Source organism: Danio rerio, chromosome 15, assembly GCF_052040795.2.
Source record: "Danio rerio strain M-AB ecotype USA chromosome 15, GRCz13ab, whole genome shotgun sequence".
In the NCBI taxonomy this organism is placed as follows: Eukaryota; Metazoa; Chordata; class Actinopteri; order Cypriniformes; family Danionidae; genus Danio; species Danio rerio.
Genome location: NC_141035.1, coordinates 10,410,457 through 10,433,350, shown reverse-complemented (window position 1 = coordinate 10,433,350; position 22,894 = coordinate 10,410,457). Strand labels below are relative to the sequence as shown.

General features: G+C 37.2%; 1 protein-coding gene across 1 annotated transcript; it reads right to left on the bottom strand.

The window, feature by feature from the left end:
* Positions 1-3,016: 3,016 nt before the first annotated feature.
* Positions 3,017-21,831, bottom strand: sgcg (sarcoglycan, gamma). The gene is given in 8 exon segments (NM_001003748.2): positions 3,017-3,703; positions 10,212-10,335; positions 11,056-11,128; positions 13,941-14,060; positions 15,883-15,970; positions 16,585-16,686; positions 16,831-17,025; positions 21,448-21,831. Coding segments are annotated over 7 exon segments (879 nt in total). The 5' UTR covers positions 21,448-21,831; the 3' UTR covers positions 3,017-3,526.
* Positions 21,832-22,894: the final 1,063 nt, after the last annotated feature.

Sequence of the window (22,894 nt, the reverse complement as noted above, 5' to 3'; positions counted from 1 at the left end):
ACCAAAATTGGACCTTAAAAGATTGGGAAAAAATGTTCAAATACTCAAATGGCCTCCACAGTCATCAGAACTCAATCCAATAGAGCACCTTGGGATGTGGTGGAATGGGAGACTTGCATCATGGATGAGCAGCCAACAAAGCTTTAGCAACTGCGTGATTCTATCATGTCAGTATGGACCAAAAGCTCTGAGGAATATTTGCAGTACCTTGTTGAATCGATGCCATGAAGGATTAGGGCAATTTTGACAGCAAAAGTGGGTCTAACCTGGTGTACCTAATAATGTGGCCAGTGAGTGTATATTGTCAAAAAAAAAAAAAAAAATGGAGATGCTGTATTTGATATCAAACCATTTTGAGTAAAGTTCAAAACCTAAGAGCACCTTTTGTTTCTAAACAACACAAACCATTGTTACATTATATAAATCCTAGAAGTTGGATTTGGGTGTTTGGTTTTTCAGCTGTAAAAATCCTTAAAGAATGTTCAAATTAATGGAAAGCAAAAGCCTTGGAGGAGCTCAAGGCACATTTGTCTCGACATGTTTGATGTCTTTCTTTAAGCTGAAATTCAACACACTGAATTTGGTTATTTATTGCACCTCATCATTATATTGCATAGGATGTCAGCTGTTGACCAGCTCCTTTATTGCCCAGCCTAATTTCAAACAATTTTACAAACAAAAAAAATAATCTAAACCAAACATGTACAATAAAACTACAGGTCCACTACACTATAAAAATGCTGCGTTTCCTCAGCAGCATTTTTTGTGTCTAAACGATGTCTTATAGACGTCTAAACATAAGTCATCTTGACTAAAACAAGGCTAAATTTAGGCTGTCAAAAAAAATCTAATCGTCTAAGAATACTGTATGCCTACACTGTAAATAATTATATGAACAATTAGTCATGATAGCATATGTTTTAGTTAATTGTAATTTATTAAACCAAGTTAATCATGTTCTACTCTGTAAAAAAATGGCTGTGATTTCAATGATTAAAATACTGTAAAAATGCTACAGTAAAAATCCATAACCTGGTTAAAAGTATGTTTCCTTAATGTATACGGCGAATAACTGTAAATTAACTTTCCCAGAATTCCCTGCAAGGCACATAACTTTATGCTTTTTGTTGACATTACTATGGATCTTTTTAGTTGTTTTCTCATCATTTATGGACATTAGAGATTTATGTTACATCTTATGTTGATAAATGTTTATTTCATGACTTTAATTTTATGCGTGTTACCATACTGATGTTTAGTAGCTCTGTGAATGACACTGAGCACCTTCTATACACTGATTCACTTTTCTGCTTGTGGGAAAATTTGTTTGTAATGAGCATTGGTTCATTGTGTAACCTTCTCATCACCACCTGCATGTGGCTGTGTTAATGTGTATATCTGTGTAACAAGATGTGTAGATGTAGGTAATTCAAAATACAGACATATTACCTCTATAAATTAATAAAATACAGTAGTTTACAGTAAAACTGAGAAATTACTTATGGTTTGTATCATATTTTTAACGGTGAAATACTGGTAATCACAGCTGCATTTTTTTTACCGTAAATTTTACGGATTTATTTTTTACTGCGTAACTTAATTTTATAAGTTACCCAAGTTGTATTAAATCTTTTTAACAGGATTTAAGTTCAATGGACTCAAAGTTTAATTTGATTCAGCTTAAAATTGTAATTTTATTTTACAGTGTAGTCATCCAATAAACAGAAATAAATTACTACACATATAAAGTCTGTCTAATCTGTCTGACGACTAGTCTAGTTTAGGCCTTGACAGCTTGGCCTTGTTTTAGCTTGGCCAAGCTGTCTATGTTTAGATGTCTATTAGATGTCTATTCAAAACAGTTTAGTACAAACAATTCCTTCATGTTGGCCCAACACAAATTGATTAAGGTAACTTACTAAATAGATTGAACATAAAACAATTAAGTTACCCCCACCCGCCACCCAAAAAAAAAAAAATCAAGAATTATGTTTTATGTTTAATGATTTACCTTAATAACGTTCTAAGGAGATTGTCCGAAGTAGGAGATACAAATTCTGACCTTTTCTCTTATTTGAGAACTAAATAAAAATATGTAGCTTTCTTTTTAGGTTTTATTTTTGCAATCACACAGCAAATGCGTAATAGTGATGAGTTAAATCCTATAAAAATATAAATCCAGGGTTAAGAGTAGAATGAGAGATAAAGAGAAATCGGTGGGTAGTTATTGGATTTGAAACTGTTATCTGTGTATATTGCAATTCTTTTTTCCGTGAGTTTTCAATTCTGAGTTTATAATTTGCAATTCTGACAATTTTTTTCAGAATTCTTTAGAAAAAGAAATAATTTTTTTACTCTTTAAAGGGACAGTTCATCTCAAAATGAGTTTCCTCATTATTTACTCACCCTTAAGTGGTCCTGAACTTTTTTTGAATGTTTTCTTCTGTTGAACATAAAACAAGAATGCGTTAATTCAGCTGCCATCCACATCCATAATAGAAACAAAAAATACCATGGAAGTAAACGACTTTTCTTCAGTATATCTTCCTTGGTGTTCAACAGAAAGAAAAAAACTCAATCTGGACTGTGTACACTACCTGAAAAAAGTCTTGTCCCACTTGTAAGAGCAACATATAACATTTAATAACTTGACTTCTAGTTGATCATTTGGAAAAGTGGAAGAAGGTAGATTTGTCTGATGAATCATCTGTTGAACTGCATTCCAATCATCACAAATGCTGCAGAAAACCTACTGAAACCCGCATGGACCCAATATTCTCACAGAAATCAGTCAAGTTTGGTGAAGGAAAAATCAAGGTTTGGGGTTACATTTGCTATAGGGGCTTGAGAGAAATTTGCAGAGTGGATGGCAACATCAACAACCTGAGGTATCAAGATATTTGTGCTGCCCATTACATTACAAACCACAGGAGAGGGCAAATTCTTTAGCAGGATAGCGCTCCTTCTCATACTTCAGCCTCCACATCAAAGTTCCTGAAAGCAAAGGTCAAAGTGCTCCAGGTTTGGCCAGCCCAGTCACCAGACATGAACATTATTGAGCAGGTCTGGGGTAAGATGAAATAGGAGTCATGGAAGATGAATCCAAAGAATCTTGATGAACTCTGGGAGTCCTGCAAGAACGCTAACTTTGCCGTTCCAGATGACTTTATTAATGTCATATTTTATTTTAGTATAATAAGCATAATCAAGAGGCCTTTGCCTTTCATATAAGCCACTTCTGATACAAAATGATCAACTAGAAGTCATTATTTGTTAGTTATTATTTAATATAATACTTTTTTCAGGTAGTGTAAATCATGACAGAAGGTTCATTTTTTGGGTGAATTATCCCTTTAATGCTTTTATTTTTATTCCCTGGTTAAAGCAGGCTTCTATTTATGTATCATAGGGTTAAATTACCATTTGTATTATTGTTTTACCTTACCCTAACCCAATGTAAGAACACATCAAGTCCTTGTTACAGGACAAATTATTGTCTAGTGTATATGTTCAATCAGAAGCTCATTCAGCAGTCCTGGCTTTCGCTGCAGGTCGAGGAGACTCCGGCCGTGGAGAAAAAGAGTTTCCCACTGGGGCAAACGCAAACCTCATACATGTTGTACATTCCCTGAGAGTCTCCTGAAGTTCCGGCTTCTCCCACCGGTAATTTCGGCAGACGGACGGTTTCTGCATCTAGAATCAACTGGAGCATACAACAGAGACCACAAGATTGAAGCAATTCATGAATGCATTAATGAAAGTAACAATATTATAAAAAAGCAATATATGCAGTCACTGACCACTTTATTAGATACACCTTTTCAACTGCTTGGAACAACACGAGAGTGAGTAATTAATCCTTATTTATTGTTTTGCGTACGCTTTCTGTATTTTCGTGGCTGTTTTTGCCCCATTGACCCCAATCATAATCACATTTTTTAATTGCGAAGCCATGACACCATATAATCATGCATTTTTAATTGATGGTGGTTTTCCCTGTTGGAAAGAGTTCAAATTTGCCTTTTTTATTTTAGATAGGCCTAAAGCAGGGATCACCAAAATTGTTCCTGGAGGGCCGGTGTCCTGCAGATTTTAACTCCAACCCTAATCAAACACACCTGAACAAGCTAATCAAGGTCTTACTAGGTATACTTGAAACAACCAGGCAGGTGTGTTGAGGCAAGTACAAACTAAACCCTGGAGGGACACCGGCCCTCTAGGACCGAGATTGGTGACCCTTGGCCAAAAGGGTTAAAGGTGCAGTAGGTGATTGTCTACAGAAACATGTTTCGTTGTGCTGGTATTTTTATATTCTGGGTGAAGACTAAGTGACGTTTATTCATAAACTAATTTCGAGAGGATCAAGTGCTTATGATTTATCACGGCCAGTCTCGTATTTGCTAATCAATAATCTTCCAATTATATGAGCCCTAAGGCACCATAAATAGCCTCAGTTTTCAGTTCACTTTATCTTCGTTTGGAAGAAACCCCCCTCCTCCCCTATTCTCCTCCTTTACCTGTGATTGAGCGGCACGGCGGTCCAGTGGTTAGCACTGCGAACCACACAGCAAGAATACTGCCGGTCCTAGTCCTATAGGACCGGTGGGTGTTTCTGTGGGGAGTTTGTATGTCCTTCCCGTGTCCGCGTGGGTTTTCCCCAGGTTCTCCGGTTTCCTCCCACCATCCAAAGACATTCAACATACATAACAATCAAGCTTGTCTAATTCCTTACGTTCCCTTAGCTACAGCAGCAGGGAAGTTCTGAGATCCACCGAGCTCGGGCTCCCTTCTTGCTCTGCCAACGGGAGGAAGCCCCGGGTTCGATGAGCCCTTGAGCTCGGGGCTCTCTCCTGGGACAGCATGCCAAATAAGCTTTGTAAATCATCAGCTAAGTGTGAACTCTTGAAAATAAGACTAAAAAATGTTCATCCAATTAAAAATGCTCAGGCCGATAATTCCCATTATTCTAATAAGGAGCCCAAACTCTGGCTGTTTCTCAATATGCGTTCTTCAGCGGTCTTGTGTCCTCGTGTTCTCGTGTAAAGGCATCATCTGCTGCCAAAGTTCAGTTAAAATACTCAAGACCGCGAGAACGGAGAATGCGTGAAACTTCCCGGATGTGTTCTTGATATCAAGGACGCACTGATACAGACTTAAGCACCGAACTTGCTCTAGAAGTCCCAGAAGTCATTGCGACTGGAGGTGGAAAGCGCTGCATTTTATTTAGATTTATTATTTAAGTTCAGAGATATCACTTATTTACCTCAGGAGTTTCCCTAAATGAAACAGTGAAAGTAAACATTACCATTAACATCTTAATAAAGGAATAAACACATCAAGGGTGTTTATTTGCTGAAATTCATATTAAAGGGCACATAGTTTACCCCTTTTTTATAATTCAATATAAATATTTTGGTTCTTCTGAGTGCGCAAGTTTAGGTTCAGTTCAGATGTTTTTATTATAATGTGTTCAAAAGTGTCATGTTGTGGGCGTGTACACAGCGCGCTGTTTTAGGGGCGTGTTGCTTCACATGAAAATTAGTTTCGGCTTCCTGCTCAACATAACAAGGGGGCGGAGCCAAGAGGCAGACAGAGAGAAGCTAAGCTAGCATCAGCATTCAGCTGTACATGTACGACTTGGACACAGACCAAGCAGAGACTACAAAATTATTTGTGTCTCTGTATACTTTTACAGCCAACAGCGCAGAGAGGCGCTTCTGGTGTGCGACCTTCAGGCAAGTTTGTTATTTTATTTCCAATGATCACATGAGGCAATGCACTTGCACTTTACCAGCTGCACCTAAGATCACAGGGAGCTTTCGCGAGAAATGCAATTGGCTGAAGTTTAAGGTAGATGCAATGAAAAGTACTCATGTTTGCAAACCTACCAAAAGGTACAAACAATAATTCCGATTAGAGCGATAATGTGGAGAATATTGATCTTGTGTTGAGCCCAATGAGCCTTACATCTAAGAATAGAGCAAGGGCGTTCCTTTAGTGACATCGCTTTGACTCACACGCTGAAAATGGTGGACATTAAACCAAAAACTGAGGATATGATCGTGACGCGCGGTTGTCAATCAATATTGATAGGCGGGGGGACCGCACTCCTATGTCAAGTTGCGGTCAATCTGAAAACAGCTCCAATTGGTCCACCGTTTTTATGTTGTTAAATTGAAAAAATGGACTGCATGTGTTTATATCACCCCAATATGACGGTCTTTACACTATACTTACAAACATGTCTTTCCAAACAGCTTGAAAAGAAGATTTTTCACCATAGGTGCCCTTTAAAATCTGTTTTATTTGTATTGTGCAGCGCATATTTATAATGTTTTTATGCATAGTATATATTTTAAAAAGGGGAAAAACAGTAAATCGTTGTATGAATACTGTAATGTTTAAATAAAATTCTATTAAAAACACGTGAAGGTCATGTGACCATCAGAAGAAACGCAGCATCTCATTTCTGACAGGACGCGTTCTCTGTTCTCGCAGTCTCCTGAGTTTGTTTTTCCGAGGACACCTGGCAAGACCGGTCTCCACAAGATTGCAAGTACATTCTCTGTGTTCTTGGAATCAAGAAACAGCCAGTGTCAGCAAATGCAGGTTTGTACAACTGCGCAACTCTGTTCATGCTGATCCACTGATGCGCGTGCATGCACACCGTGGTCACGTGGACATGAGTTACATCGGTAAAAAGAAATGCTGAATCAAAACGTTATAAAATCCTGAATCAATATTGGAGTTACTTTTGTACTTTTATTCCAATGCTGAAGTATTTCTTTTGTACGGGTAATGTTATGTTTTAAAAAGTATCATAGTCACGCAGAGCTTATGTAGATTTTGTTGTTACAAATGGCTTATATGCACAGAAGTGTTGTTCAGCCACTGAAATCTGAAAACGATTGATGTGACTATATTTAGTTTCATGAGGTACCTTTTACAGCATCGATATTGTCTATTTTTATTCAGTTTAACAGCAAAACAGAAGTAAATAGTCCTGTTTCACCTAGCCTGCTTTACTGAGCTGAACTTGGTTTTATATTCACATTGGTTCATTTTTGAGCATTGACAGCTTGTGACGTGCTCCCTATATTGTTTACCACTACTCTGATTATTTGGTCTGAAATAGCATCTAAGCATGGCTTTGTAATAAGTGTAATACCTGCGCCCCGCTGGCCAACCATTAAGCATACAGTACTCGCTTTAGGACAAAGTGTGTGCAGGGCTGGAGCAAACTGAACTTCAGCTCTAGGCAAAGGACGGTCATGCTGCCCATAACCCTAAAGTGAAGTGGTGGGGGGGGGGGGGGGGGGGGATGATGGGGGCGAGGGAGTTGTCGCAGACGCCGCCCTCTCTATTCTGCCGCCCTAGACGCGGATATAACTGAGGGCATGGGTGGTGAGGGTAGTATCGCGGACGCTGCCCTCTCTATTCTGTCAACCTATACGCGGATATAACTGAGGGCGTGGGTGATGAGGGAAGTGACGCGGACGCCGCCCTCTCTATTCTGCCGCCCTAGACGCAGATATAACTAAGGGCGTGGGTGGTGAGGAAAGTGTCGCGGATGCCACCCTTGAAGCGGATATAACTGAGGGTGCGAGAGGTGAGGGTAGTATCGGGGACGCTGCCCTCTCTATTCTGCTACCCTAGGTGGCCACCTAGGTCGCCTCTATGGACGCGCCGGCCCTGAGCGTGCGAGAAAGCATTTATGTTTCCATCCACCTATTCTTATGCGCATATGCAAAATTGGTTGATGGAAACGCCATGATGCGCATACATTTTGAAAATGCACATAAAAACACATGCACATAACTGAGTAGGATAAACTTTATATTCAATACTAAAAGATGCGCATAAACTATGATGGAAACACTTTTACTGCTCAAATTTCAGTATGAGCATTAAAAAGGTCATGTGATTTTGTGATAAAAGATTATGTGATGATGAAAATGTGTGTGAATGGATAAACCAGCAGGCTGAGCACATTTTCAAACATCTGAAATGTTGTTTTGGTCATTCTAAAACGCCTTACCGTTTAAGTATTAGTGTTATTATATTATTAATGACCTCCAGAATCCAAATCGTCTGTGCTCCGCGTCTGACACCTTTAAACACCACCGCGCGTTCAATGCATGTCAGGATTGCCTTCTGAGGCGCAAGTCATTTATTAGATGAAGAAAAGATTGAAGCAGCTTCTCTACTGCAGCAAATTCAGTTTTTACTGTTGATATTTGGCGCCAGATAATCAGGAAGTGACAACTTTGTTTGATTTGATTCGTTGGATGGAAACGCTGCTCCAGTGTCCAGCAGTGTCCTGCAGATTTTAGCTCCAACTCTAATTAAACACACCCGAACAAGCTAATCAGGGTCTTACTAGGTATACTTGAAACACCCTGAAGGGCACAGGACCTCCAGGAACGAGATTGGTGACCTCTGATCTAGTGGGTCTCTGTCATCTATGGTGTGCGTGTTCACGATTTCAGGATTCGTTGCTTTGGACTGCAGGGATTGTATTTGAAAAATAATATGCTAACTGGTTAGCATTTCGGCCTACTGCACTTACTGCACATTTCAAAGAAAAAAATGTCTTTAGAAGTCAAAAACAGCCACTAACATAACTAAATGGCTGTCAACTTGCCAAGAGTGTATTGTGGAGGTTTTTTTTATTACAAAGCATTTACACAAAAAAATGTGTCAAAATAAAGCTTGTCACCAAAATTCATCCCACCTGCTGAAACACAGAGAAAGTTGTGGCCAAATTAAGACTCAAAATCACCCCAGAGGGGATGAAAACATCTCCCAACAGCATACAAGAGTTATTAAGCTAAATAGCTAGCTCTCTGCAACTCTCACATGGTCAACCCCCGAAGCTAAGCAGGGCTAGGGTTAGTATCTGGATGGGAGACCTCATGGGAAAGCTAGGTTGCTGCCGGAAATGGTGTTAGTAAGGCCAGCAGGAGGCGCCCAACTTGCGGTCTGTGTGGGTCCTAATGCCCCAGTATAGTGCTCATTGAGTGCCGTCTATCGGGTGAGACGTTAAACTAAGGTCCTGACTCTGTGGTCGTTAAAAATCCCAGAATGTCCTTCAAAAAAGAGTAGGGGGTTTCACCCTGGCATTCTGGCCAAATTTGCTAACTGGCCTCTGTCCATTATGGCCTCCTAACCCTCCCCATTTCATAATTGGCTTCATCATTCTGTCTCTTCCACACCAATCAGCTGGTGTGAGGTGTGCAGTCTGGCGCAAAATGGTGGATGTTGCACACTGGTGGTGGATGAGGAGATTTCCCTCCTTTGTGTAAAGTGCTTTGAGTTAGAGGTCTGCATTCCCGCGGGCGCCGCAGGACCCGACCAGATTTCTGCGGCGTAGGAATAAATTTCCGAATAAATCGCGAGAGCGGTCGGTAACGGGTTTAATTTGGGACGGGAGCGGGCTGTCAAGCAATATCGCGGATATTGCTATGCGAATGAGAGAGAGAGAGCAAGCTTTGCCTGTGTGTGTGCTTGGTGCTTGTGTGTGTGTATGTTAGTGCGTGCGCGCGTGAATGAGAGAGAGAGAGAGAGTTTTCCCAGATAGCAAAATACACTTGGGCCAGGTCCGGCTAAATTTTCGCCTGCCAGAGACTTACCACTCAGCCCGGCTCCGGCTGCCGGACTCCGGATGCTTGTGAACTCACTGCCCGAGAGTAATGTGCGCTGCGGCGGTGCTTGTGTGTATGTTAGTGTGCGCACGCGCGTATGAGAGAGAGAGATTAGTCTGTGTGTGTGTGTGCTGTGTGTGTGTGTGTGTTTATACAGACAGCTTGGCTGTCTGGACTGTATAGCTGGGGGATTTTCGGTTTTGTTCTCCCCCACTCTTTAGCGGGATCGGGCGCGGCGGCCAGAAAACGGGGCGGGTCGGGCAGCGGGACAATAAATTCTTAATATAAGCGGGAGCGGTCGGGTTCGGGCTAAAACCTGGCAGGTGCGGGCGGGAGCGGGATTCAAAATTTAGTCCCGCGCAGATCTCTATTTGAGTGCCCAGAAAAGCGCTATATAAATTTAAGGAATTATTTTAATTATTTTTATTAATAACATAATTTTCATTTTGGGTGGTGAACAAATCCTAATCCTTCTGTAGGCAAAATATTGACCATCTAAGTCCTAGCAAGATAGACCCCATAATTACTCAACATGATTATTTGAAAATTACAGGCATTAATACTCACCAGGCCTTCAGCTGAATGAAGCAGAATGTCAAAATGTGCTGTCACGTCAACATTTCCAGCCAAGGCTTTGACATGAACGCCTTTCGGTGCATCCATACTAAGAGAGCGAGTTGGAGATTCCAGTCTGAAAAACATAGCATGAAACACTAGAGTCGGGTTAATGCACAGTGCAACACATAGTTTAGACACAAGATGGCCACAAAATCTAACAGGTTGAGTCATGCAAAGACATTAAAAGGACAGTTCACCCAAAAATGAACCATAAACTGACACTGAATTGGTTTTAAATTTTTATGAACATCTTTCTATCAGCACAAAACAAGATTTTCTGAAGAATGTTAGGGGAAAAAATCATATAACAGTATAAATCAATGGCTGCTTTTTTTTCCCCTCAACATTCTTCGATATATTTTCCTTTGTGTTTAACAAAAGAAAGAAACAAAAACAGATTTGGAATAAGTGGAGGATGAGTTAATGGCGGAATTTACATTTTTGGGCGAACTATACCTTAAACAGAACTAGTGCAATTACATTTATTTGAAAAAAAAAAAACTGATGTCATTGCTATTGTTTTAAACCAGATGCTGGGTCTTACACATCACAGATGTGGTTAATACCATGCTGGAAACCTCCATAAAAGTTATTTCAGGGAATATACTCAGTGCTGCAATTACCTTTAATGGGCTGACATTTAACAACCAAGAATGTTTTTAAACATACATCGCAGTACATGCAGACACTGCATAAAAAGCATATATTTATGCAAAATCATAACTTATTATCATTTAACAGGTACATCTACATAAAAAATGAAGATGTTAGCAAATATTTAATATGTACTTACTTTAGCTCTTTGTTAAGTACTGCTTTAACCATAGGAGTCCTGACTGAATGCTCGAATAAAGCACCCTCTGGCCCTGTCCCAACATCACAACACTCACAGTTAATTCATTTTATACATTCATATTTTACTTGAAATACTTTTTTTTTTTAATATAACAAACTTTTAAACAAATGTTATTGTAAGGAACAATAATTAATTCAATTAATCATATTTGTCAAAAGAGTTTTGCTAAAAGTTGTATTGAGATGTATTGTTGATGATTGCATGGGTGTTGGCCTGAATGGCTTTACATGGACACAGGCAAATTCAGACCCATTTAAAATGATTTAAGACCTCATTCATTCGTTTTCTTTTCGGCTTGGTCCCTTCCGGGGGTCCGGGGTCAACACAGCGGAATGAACTGCCTGATTTAAGACCTATTGGATGATATTTCAGTGATTGTAAGACTTTTAAGGTCTTTTGTTTTTGTAATTGAAGACTTTTTAGGATCCAGCGGACATCCTGTGTTTTGATTCAAAGCACATCATCACATCATTGCAACTATTCACCGTAGTTCAGATTGTGCACATATGCAAATTAAGCACTTGTTCACTGTGTTTAATTTCAATAGTTTGGCCTTTTTCTACTGAAATAATCTTTTATATAGTCACTATCAATTTATTTTCACAAAGAAAAATATTTAAAACGAAAATAATATGGGTAAAATAATGGCCCATAATCATTCAGTGTAGTATATTTAAGTAAAAAAATTTAATAAAAAAATGACATACTTGTAACATATTTGTGTAAAGTTTTCTGACCTACACTTAATAAATATGTTATATTTAAACAGAATAAATTTTCTAAACAGACAACACATTTGGGCGACGCAGTGGCGCAGTAGGTAGTGCTGTCGCCTCACAGCAAGAAGGTTGCTGAATTGAGCCAGGTCAGTTGGCATTTCTGTGTTTGTATGTTCTGCCTGCGTTTGCATGGGTTTCCTCCGGGTGCTCTGGTTTTTCCCACATTCTAAATGCGATACAGGTGAATTGTGTAGGCTAAATTGCCCGTAGTGAACGAGTGTGAATGAGTGTGTATGGATCTCCTCCAGAGATGGGTTGCAGCTGGAAGGGTATCCACTGCGTAAAACATATGCTGAATAAGTTGGCGGTTCATTCCACTTTGGCAAACCCCAAATTAATAAAGGTACTAAGTCGAAAATGAATGAAGATAATACATTGTTATGTACATATAAAAGAAAGAATAATTGATAATGCTAAATATTTAAACATTTAAAATGATTAAAATCATCAAGCTGACTATTGGATAAAACTTAGTGGTTTGAAGGACATTAGTTATTAAGTATTGATTAAGTTTATTAATGACATTATTTTACTATTTTGGTCTTAAAATGTCATTCTTAAATTAAATCTTTTATTATGTCGTCATATAATTTCTCTTATAAATATCAATGTATTTTATATAAGCTACTGTAATAATGAATAACATTTTAGAAGGTGTCTTCCATAAATTATTATTATTTTTATTAAACTTAATTTTTTTTATTTTTTGCTAATAAAAACATTTGTGTGTGAAAGCAAGCAATGTACACTTACTAAATGGAAACATGATAAATTTTTCAAACAAGGGATTAAAAATAACACAAATTAAAGGTCCTGAAAAAATGTTTCTTTCTTCAAATATAATTACATTTTCTTTTGATTTCGGGATGAAACATAACTGACAGGGTAACGCAGTGGAAAGCACATTCGCCTTACAGGAAGAAGGTCGCTGGTTTGAGCATCGGCTAGGTCAGTTGGCATTTCTGAGTGGAGTTTGCATGTTCTCCCCGTGTTTGCGTTTCCCCACAAGTTCAAAGACATGTGGTACAGGTGAATTGGGTATGCTAAAATTGACCGTAGTGTATGTGTATGTGAATAAGTGTATGGATGGGTTCCCAGTGATGGGTTGCGGCTAGAAAGGCATCCACTGCGTGAAACATTTGCTAGATAAGTTGGCGGTTCATTCTGCTGTGGAGACCCCAGATTAATAAAGGCTAAGATATACTAATAAAGACTAAGCCGAAAAGAAAATGAATGAATGAATAACATAATTGACAAATCTCAGTCCATGGTTGGTTTCATGGGATTACCTAGCTTTAGGCTATTCTGGATGAAGTATTAATATTTAATCTAGTGTGTGAAAACCCACTGAGAATCATGAAGTACCAAACATGATTTGATAATAAAATATCAGTTTAAACACTTGTATTAATGCAACTATTTTAGTTACATTAAAAAAAGGTGTGCAGTGTTTCTTTACAAAGTAAGATTGCTGACTACTGGCCTGGCATGGAAAATACAGTTTCAATCATTTTTGTGAACCAACAAAGATGGTTTCGACAACATTGTAATAAAATAAAATACAAAAAAATGCAAAGAGAAAATGTTTCTTTTTCATTATTCAATTATTCCTTAGTCTTTGATTTATCAGAGGTCATGACAGCGGAATGAACCACATATGCATATGTTTTACATAGCAGATGCCCTGCCAACTGCAACCCAGTACTGGGAAACACCCATAAACTCTTGCATTCACTCACACTCACACACTACAGCCGATTTAGTTCATCAAATTCTACAGCACATGTCTGTAGAGGAGCACCCAGAGAAAACCCAGACCAACACGGAGAGAAAATGCAAACTCCACACAGAAATGCCATCTGGCCCAGCCGGGACTCAAACCAATGACCTTCTTGCTGTGAGTGCTATCCACTGTGCCACCCCTGTTTCTTTTTAAGTATCTAATTATCATTTATAATAACTGATTGGGCTGTTTTTGACGGGATTATTAATATTCTTGAACATCAACATGTTCACATTGTACAGGTCTAGTTTTAGACTCACCAGTTACTCGGAGCTTTCCTTTTCCCACAACGGCTCCACTTCCATCAGCGTAAAATAAATTTTCATCATGGTTTGAACTGATGTTGAAATATTTACTAAAACCCTCAGCCTGACTGGGACCTGGTAATAAAAACAGGAGAGAATGTAGTCAGAAAAGTGTTTTTTTACCAAAAGACAGCAAGGGTTCTATTTTGCCGATCCGTGTGCAAAGTGCAAAGCGCAGAGCGCAAAGGCAATTAGGGCATGTCGGAATCCACTTTTGCTAATTTAAGGACGGAAAAATCGGCTTTGCGCCATGGCGCATGGTCTAAAAGGGTTTTAATGAGTTATAGGTTTGTTTTGAGAATAAACCAATCAGAGTCTCATCTACCATTCTCTTTAGGAGTCAGTTGCATTGCGCAATAGCGCATTTGCTATTTACATGACGGACTTTGTAAGTGGAAAAACTGAACATTTCACTATCAAGAAACCAGTTAAACAGAGCATCTACAGCGCGAGAATGAGAGATGAGGCCTCTCATTATCTACTTTCACTTTCGCTCTCGTGGATAGGGAAACCTTTAAGCACAGACATCAATTAGCCTATAAATTATTAATTATGTTTGTTAAGCGCAAAGATTTGTTTCAAAACTATTTCTAAATTCAGTTCTAATTTCCAGCAAACGAATAAATTATATAGTATATAATATATATAGTTATATCCAAATACACATGCTGTGCCCAATATGGTCTAAAACCTGACAGGTGGGCAAATCTAAGCTTGTTTTTAATAAAACAAATATAAATATGCATATAATAAATAATACTGCTAATAATAATAACATTATACAAAAGCAAATTGTCACGAATAAACTGAAAAAGCCCCCCGAGATAAAGAAGGCATGAAAGTATGCTTTTTATACTTATGTAGGCTAGAAAATAATATGTTTTTTAAATACTTTAATCCTTTATAATTATATCCTATATATATATATATATATATATATATATATATATATATATATATATATATATATATATCCGGTCACACTTTACAATAAGGTTCATTAGTTAATGTTAATTATTGCATTTACTACCATGAACAAACCGTGAACAATACATTTACTACAGTATTTGTTCATGTTAGTTAACGTTAGTTAACGAAAATACAGCTGTTCATTGTTAGTTCATGTTAACTCATGGTACATTAACTAATGTTAACAACCATGTACTTGGATGTAAATAATGCATTGGTAAATGTTCAATTATGATTAATAAATGCTGTACATGTGTTGGTCATGATTAGTTCATGTTAGTAAATGCATTACCTAATGAACCTTATTGTAAAGTGTTACCATATATCCTTATTATATCCTATATATATTCTTAATATTTTAATTATTTTTCATATGTAAAGATATTTGCGTATCACTCTACATCTTGTCTGCATTAGGCAGTGTGTAAGCGAGGCGCACAACTAGCATGCTCTGCGCTGGACAATAGACTGGCTTTGTTCTGGTCTATAGAACAGACTATTATAGTTTTTCAAAATAGCAACGCGCCAGCAATGCGTCTCAACACGCCTCCCTTTTTAGATCAGAATGCCTTTGAGCGTACATATGAGCGTTAATGCATTTGCTACAAAACGTCAAAAGGACTCTTGTGCCAAGCTGGAAGTAGCAAACAACAATTGCGCTGGGTTTATGATAGGGCCCTATAAGTTTGCTGTATTATGCATGCCACACCAGTAGATGGTGTGGCATGTGTAATACAGCAAACTTATAGTGACTTTGTAGTGACCATTATATTTTACAGAATCATTTTGATGATTATAAATCAATTACAAAGTAATTAAAACAAATTTCAAATGCATAATGTTTATAACCCTGTTGGAGACCTTTGAATGTTGCATCTAAAATAGGTTTTCTAGGGTTAAACCAATAATTGTTTTGAAAATATCTTACCTACAGACACACTTCCTGTTACATCACCATTGGCATTGCGAGCATTGAGTGTAACATTTTCAGAGGATTGAATTAGTAGAGCTGAATCCTATAATGAAGAGAGAAATATTGGAAAATAAATAGTTAAATCTATATACAGTTGAAGTTATAGTTATTAGCCCTCCTGAATTTTTAGCCTTCCTGCATCCCCCCCCCCCAAATTTTTGTTTAATAGATATTTTTCAACACATTCCTAAACATAATAGTTTTAATGACTCGTTTCTAATAACTGATTTTTTTTTGATCTGTCATGATGACAGTAAATAATATTTGACTGTATATTTTTCAAGACACTTCTATACAGCTTACAGTTAAAAGCTTAACTAGGTTAATTAGGTCAACTAGGCAGGTTAGGGTAATTAGGCAAGTTATTGTATAATGATGGTTAGTTCTGTAGACTATAAGAAAAAATACTGCTTAAAGGAGCTATTAATTTTGTCCATAAAATGGTGTTTAAAAAATTAAAAACTGCTTTTATTCTAGCCGAAATAAAACAAATAAGACTTTCTCCAGAAGAAAAAAAATTATATCAGACATACTGTAAAATTTCCTTGCTCTGTTAAACATAATTTGGCAAATATTTTAAATAAATAAATAAATAAAAAAGAGGGCTAATAATTCTTACTGTTACTAAAGTATTATCTTACAGTAAGTACCTCTTACCTCTCTGGAGTCGATTTCCTGGGCATAAACATGGAACAGAAAGTCTGACTCTCCCTCTAGTCTTAGTCCATCTTCGTGGACTTGCAAGTACCCCATGCCTTCCTACAAAAATAATACCAATAGTGCATTTCTCAACATTGAGTGTGACTTCATGCAACATCAACCGGTGATAAAAAATCTGAGGGTAGACTCTAAATACAGTTTCAGGTTTTCATAAAATATGTGATCTAGGTGAAGTCCTCTCACCGCATTGAACCACATTACTCGCAAGATCCAGATGGTAAGGGCAAAGTTGACAACCAGGATGATCAGTAGAAGCAGAACAAACAGATAGAGGCAGCGCTTCCTCCAGCCGTAGATGCCGATCATGTAAATGTACTCCGAGACTGGAGACAGAACTCCAGATTCCTCTGTGGTGGTGACATACTGCTCACGCACCATCTGCCAAACAAGATTTTCACAGTGAGTGATTGAATATAAACTCACAACTTTTACAGCTACGAAATAATATGTTAAAGCAACTCAACAGTTGGTTTGGTAATACAATAACTATAGAAATATAACCAATCCTAAGCTATACTGAGTTTTCTACAAGTATAGTGTATATTATACTACATCACAGTGTACCATAGTGAATACTAAAGCATACCGCACTATTTATTACAGTCAATCAATTCACTACAGCGAAAGCTACAGTATGATGTAGCACTTGTCACGATCACCAGCGATCCAGCCTGTGCAGATCGTTGGTAAACACACAGTATTGCATAAACTACAAATCCGCCATTAAATGGACTACAAGATCCAGTCAAGCACCACTCACACACCTGGCCTAAATCCCCATGACTGCAGACAGACAGAGCTGAGTCAGAAACTGCCTAATACTCAATAGGGACTGCATTTGAATTTAAACGTACTACTTGGCCATTTAAAAAGTATGTTCTATTCAGTATGAATGTGAAAAGTATGAATGGAATTTGGACGTACTACATCCACCATTTTGTCATGGTCACGTGACCTATCTGCGTCAGTTGGGTCGCTTTACTCCCATTCATAAATTCTCTCACAGGGCATCAAGGGATAGCGCTGTATGCATGGGATGCACACTTCAGAATTTCGCCGGAAGTAGTAAGTCATCCAGGTACTTCTCGCATACTGATTTTCGAATTGTATGAATTCGTACATAATACTTGGGTCGCATACTGATTTTAGCGTACTGTATAGTATAGAAGTATGCAATTTCAGACACAGCCTAGGACTATTTAAACAGCACACACACACACACACACACACACACACACACACACACACACACACACACACACACACACTTCAGTGGTGAGTCTTGTTTACTGTATTTGTGACATTACAAAGTGTTTTTTTTTTTTGTCTTGCTTTGCCGTGTTTTGATCCTCACCTTGTTTATCTGTTTATTCCAGTCTGCTGCCTGCCTTCTGACCATCCGAATACAATTACTTTTACTTTTAATTTACAAATACTTTTAATTTTTGTTTTTGTTGTACCGTAAGTACATGTAAGAGTAAGCCTGTTCAGTGACACCGTTTTATATTTGAAGGGGTTTTCATAAGACTGTCATAACACCTTTGTAATCATGAAATGAAAGAGAATGTGCTTATTGCAACTGTCACTGAGTGTTAATCAATCAGTTGTTGTTTTAAATGCAAGTATGACATTGTTTGAGATGTCTTTATGACAACTTGGCATAAATACATCATAAGTTTTCTTTGTCATGGCGACTTGACTTTACCAAGACAAACTGTCTAATAATAAATCTGTTATAAACATGATTTTCATGAGGCCCTTATAATTGTGTCATGAATATTGTGATTGCTTTTTTTGGTGGAACAAAATTAATTTGTTCAAATACTCTATACCAGGAGTGCCCAATCTCGGTGTTGTAGGGCCGGTGTCTTGCAAAGTTTAGTTCCAACCCCAATCAGACACACCTGGGCTATCTAATCAAACTCTTGCTAGGCCAGGGGTGTTCAAACTCAGTCCTGGAGGTCCAGTGTTTAGCTCCAACTTCCTTCCACAAACCTGCTTGGAAGTTTCTAGTACGCGTTTCTAATAGAAGAGCCTGTTTAGCAGGTTCAGGTAGGTTTAAATGAGGTTTGAACTTAAATATGGAGAGCAGGCGCAGCCGTTTGAATTATTTTGGCCAGAGACTTCCGGTCTCATTCCCTTCAATTCATTTTTAGAAATTAAAAACAACTTTTTCTGTCGCTTGATGTTGGAAACTGATATTTTCTTATTATATTATTCTATGTCTGTATAGTCAGATAATGGTCAAACTACTTGCTCTACAAACAAGTGTTTACATGTTTGTAGAGCAAGTAGTTTGACCGTTATCTGCCGTTTATTAAACTGTAAAAAATGCAGGCTTCCACACAATTTATTCACGTTGTCACAACACAAATTGATTAAGTTAACTTAACACCTTAAACAGATTCATGTGGATTGAACATAAAAAAAAATTAGGTTGTGCCAATGAAATCTCAAGAATTGTGAACAAGTTAAAAAATATTTTTTGATTACATTTCTAGTCATTTCTCCCATAGGCAACTGAATAACAAGTTTTAAAACAATAGCAAAAATGAGTGCACTTCCACATTGCACATTCTGCTTGCAATTTATAACAGCATTATTAATATTTATTGATATTAATGACTTTTAATGACAAAATAAATGTTACCACTTGTAGTTGAGGTGAAAAAGATTTTACTTACACTCTTATAAAAGTCATGACACAATTATAAACATAATGACAGTCATGTTTATGACAGATTTATGACAAGTTATGTTATCTTGGTAATGTCAAGTTGTCATGACAAAGACCTGTAAAGGTTATATTTGTTTTTATTATGTCATCACAAACATCTCAAAAATTGTCACGTTTGCATTTAAAATGACAACTGAGCGAATGACATGTAATGACAGTCCTAATATCTCCTTCATGTTAATGAAATGTGTCTTTATATGTGTATAAAGGTTTAATGACTTTTGGTCTTATGAACAGCTCCTTTATGTAATTTGTTACCGTATGGTGTTTTCATTTTCACATATCTGTTACACTGAATGACAAAAGGACATTATGTTTTTACAATTACTTTTAACAAACCTTAAATGAAACATGGAAGTATTTTACTTGCATTTAATACACTTTTAACTTTAATATTCTTTATGTTTTTGTAAATTTTATTCAATAAGAACATCAAAATGTTGACGCCTCATGATCTGCACAGTATACACTGAACACAGTAGCTCAGTAGTGAACATGCTGTTGTAGGAAAAACTGAAACACAGTGTTCATGGCAGCTCCTCCAAACATTCCTTTGGTTTCGACTTGCATGATTCAATTCCCATTCCTTTCTAATCCCTTTTAAAGCATAATTACCAGCCAGCAATTAAACATTTATAAGATATCAATGGCTGCAGAGGATCGTTAAAGTCCTACAAGGAAGTAAACATCTTGATTCTCACAGACAAGCCTCTCTCTTTCTCTCTCTGCCTCCCTCAGGAATTAGATTTTTTTTCCATTAACCCACCCTTACTGATGCTCTTTCACTGTTTCCAGCCTCATCTAAGCTGCCAAGAGAAGAAATTACAGCTGAACACTGCCTTTCCAAGCCACCGGGTCTGATTTTGTTTTTTAACAGAGAATCCAAGATCCTCATGGTGTCAAAGCTGGACCTGATCAAATGTCAAGGGGACCAAAGGAAGATGTGATGTTGCTCTGTTTCAGTGGAGTTCTGAAGGGGGATAAACAGTTATGAGGTGGGAAAAACACTTCTCTGAGGAGCCCAGATAAGAGCTTGTGGAGAGAAGCTGTGGGCAATAACAAGCTGTATGAAGTTCTCCCCTCTCCGTCTAATCTTGTCGTCTGCATAACTCCAGTGCGCCGTAATGCCTCGGTTCTCTAAAAATAGGTCCTAGGACCTTGTTCTCATTTTAAAGGGGAAACTGGCAGGGTGTTTGAAATAATGATCAGGGAGCAAAAATGGGAAAAAATATGTCAAAGGATTTATATTTCCAACCACAGTATGACTATTTCTTAATGTCAGAGGGGATGCTATCAGTTATATAAACATGAAAAGGGGATACAAATACAAGAATGTGCTAAAGTATATGTCCCCCACTGGTTGTTGAATTTTACCCAGCGTGCACCTTGATGTAATCAAAAACGTGTCAAAAAACATAAAATATGCAAAATCAATTTGATGTCAATTTAATATTTTAAAACATAAGATTTACAAAAATTGGAATAAAAACACATCAATAATCTTTTACATGACAGTCTTGTAATAGTTTGATTATTTTAATGCTATTATAACGTCAATTTGATGTAATTTTCACATTAAGATAGTTAACTTGCATTGTTGGAATAAAAAATACATTGTAAATTTGTATTTCAGATTAATAAAACTTTTTATGTTTGTGTCACCATCTTGGTGATTAAAAGGACATCAATGTGTGGATCTCAAATAGACGTTAAAGGTTTAAAGGTTTGATTAGCATTGTGTTTTTTAAGTCAATTAGATGTGTTTTTGACTTAGATCTAGACGTTAATTAGATCTAGTTTCGACATCAATGTGCTCACTGTGTAAACATATGTTGTCATTCAGATACGATTTTTTGCACTTTGTTATACAAAGATGATATATTTTACCAAACAAGGAACATTTAGCCCACTTAAACACAGCTGCTGTTTGGGTTCATTCGTACTGTATATGTCCAATTTCTTCATATTATTCTCATACAATCACTAATAACAATAATAAGTGAGGTTAATATTTTAAAAGTAAATTAAAACTTGTCAAAAACAGAGTATAGAGTGTGACTTACCCTGTTTTAGTGTGATCTGACACTCGTCTGCAGACTTGTGTTACGCAGCAGCGCTCCGATCCGTCCGTCTGTCAAAACCTCAACAGCTGCCTTCCATAAATCTGATTCTGGATCAGTCTCAGCTTGGACACCCCCTAAAACATCCTCTTAGGGTCTCACATATCCTTCAGAAGTCCTCACTCTTTTAGAGTTAAGCAAAAAACGAATAATTAATGAACATTTGAGTGTGAATTCATTAGTGGCTCTCAGAAACAACAGTTGTGTTCTTTTTTTTTCAGTGAGAGAGGAGGAAGAGCGCGGATGGCTAGAAGGAAAAAATGACCGTAAAAGCAGAATTAAGGAGCATTTTCTGCACTTGTTTGACGTTTCAGCATGTGACTCACTATAAGCACGAGCTCCGAATGGAAAACCAAAGTTAGTGGCTTTGCTCGCTTGGACAGCGAGCTATGCTAAAATAGGACAGTCGACAGAGCTTCAAGCCATACACAGAGCGTTGCTGTCTTTTAATAATAACAATAGTAGGCTAATAATAATAATAATAATAATCAAAATAACAATAATAAACGGATACATCTTTAATAATTAATTAATTAATAAACGACTAATTGGCTGTTAAGACAATGTCAAATTGCAAAATGTTAACTAGTTTGCAATTTAATAAACTACTAAAAACTAATAACTTAAACTAGTATATCTGCATTTTTTTTTTGCAAAACGTCCTCTTATTCATGTATTTATTTATTTATACAGTTGTGGCTTGTAGGTTTGAAAAATTCTGAAGACAACATTTGAAATTTATATTTTTTTACATTGTAAATGACTTTAAGGAGATGCTATTATATATATATATATATATTAGGGATGTAACGGTATCAGAATTTCACGGTACGGTAATACCTCGGTATGAATGTCACGGTACAGTATTTATTGAATCATTTACAGGAAAAAACAAAACTTATGAAAATACTCCAAAAAAGTGCCAAAAGTGTCAATGACATACAAATTAGCCATCTATCTGTAAGCTTTGAAACAGGAACTTCAATTTTAATAACAAAAAAATATTAAACCATGTAAAAAAAAAATAAAGTTTTAATTTAGTATTGTTGAAAACTCATCACATTCAACATTTAATCACTTACTCACAGATAGAAATGGGTTTAAAGGAAAATTATCATATAAATATAATCTGGTAAAAGCTGGTATCTCTGGGCATTTACAATGTCCACTGCAACAGAAAAAAACCCCTCTCATTTGGGACTGAGGTTTCTGGGACAAGTGAGATATGACTTGGCCCAGGTTGACAGCAGTGGGTAACGTTGTGCATTGTCTTTCCCCCACTTGAGAAGACAAACCATGAGTAAGATAGAGGTCTCATGTCTGCATCACTCTGAACAGTGTGCTGACAACACCGCTATTCAGTACGCGCACGACAACACAGCTGATAAGA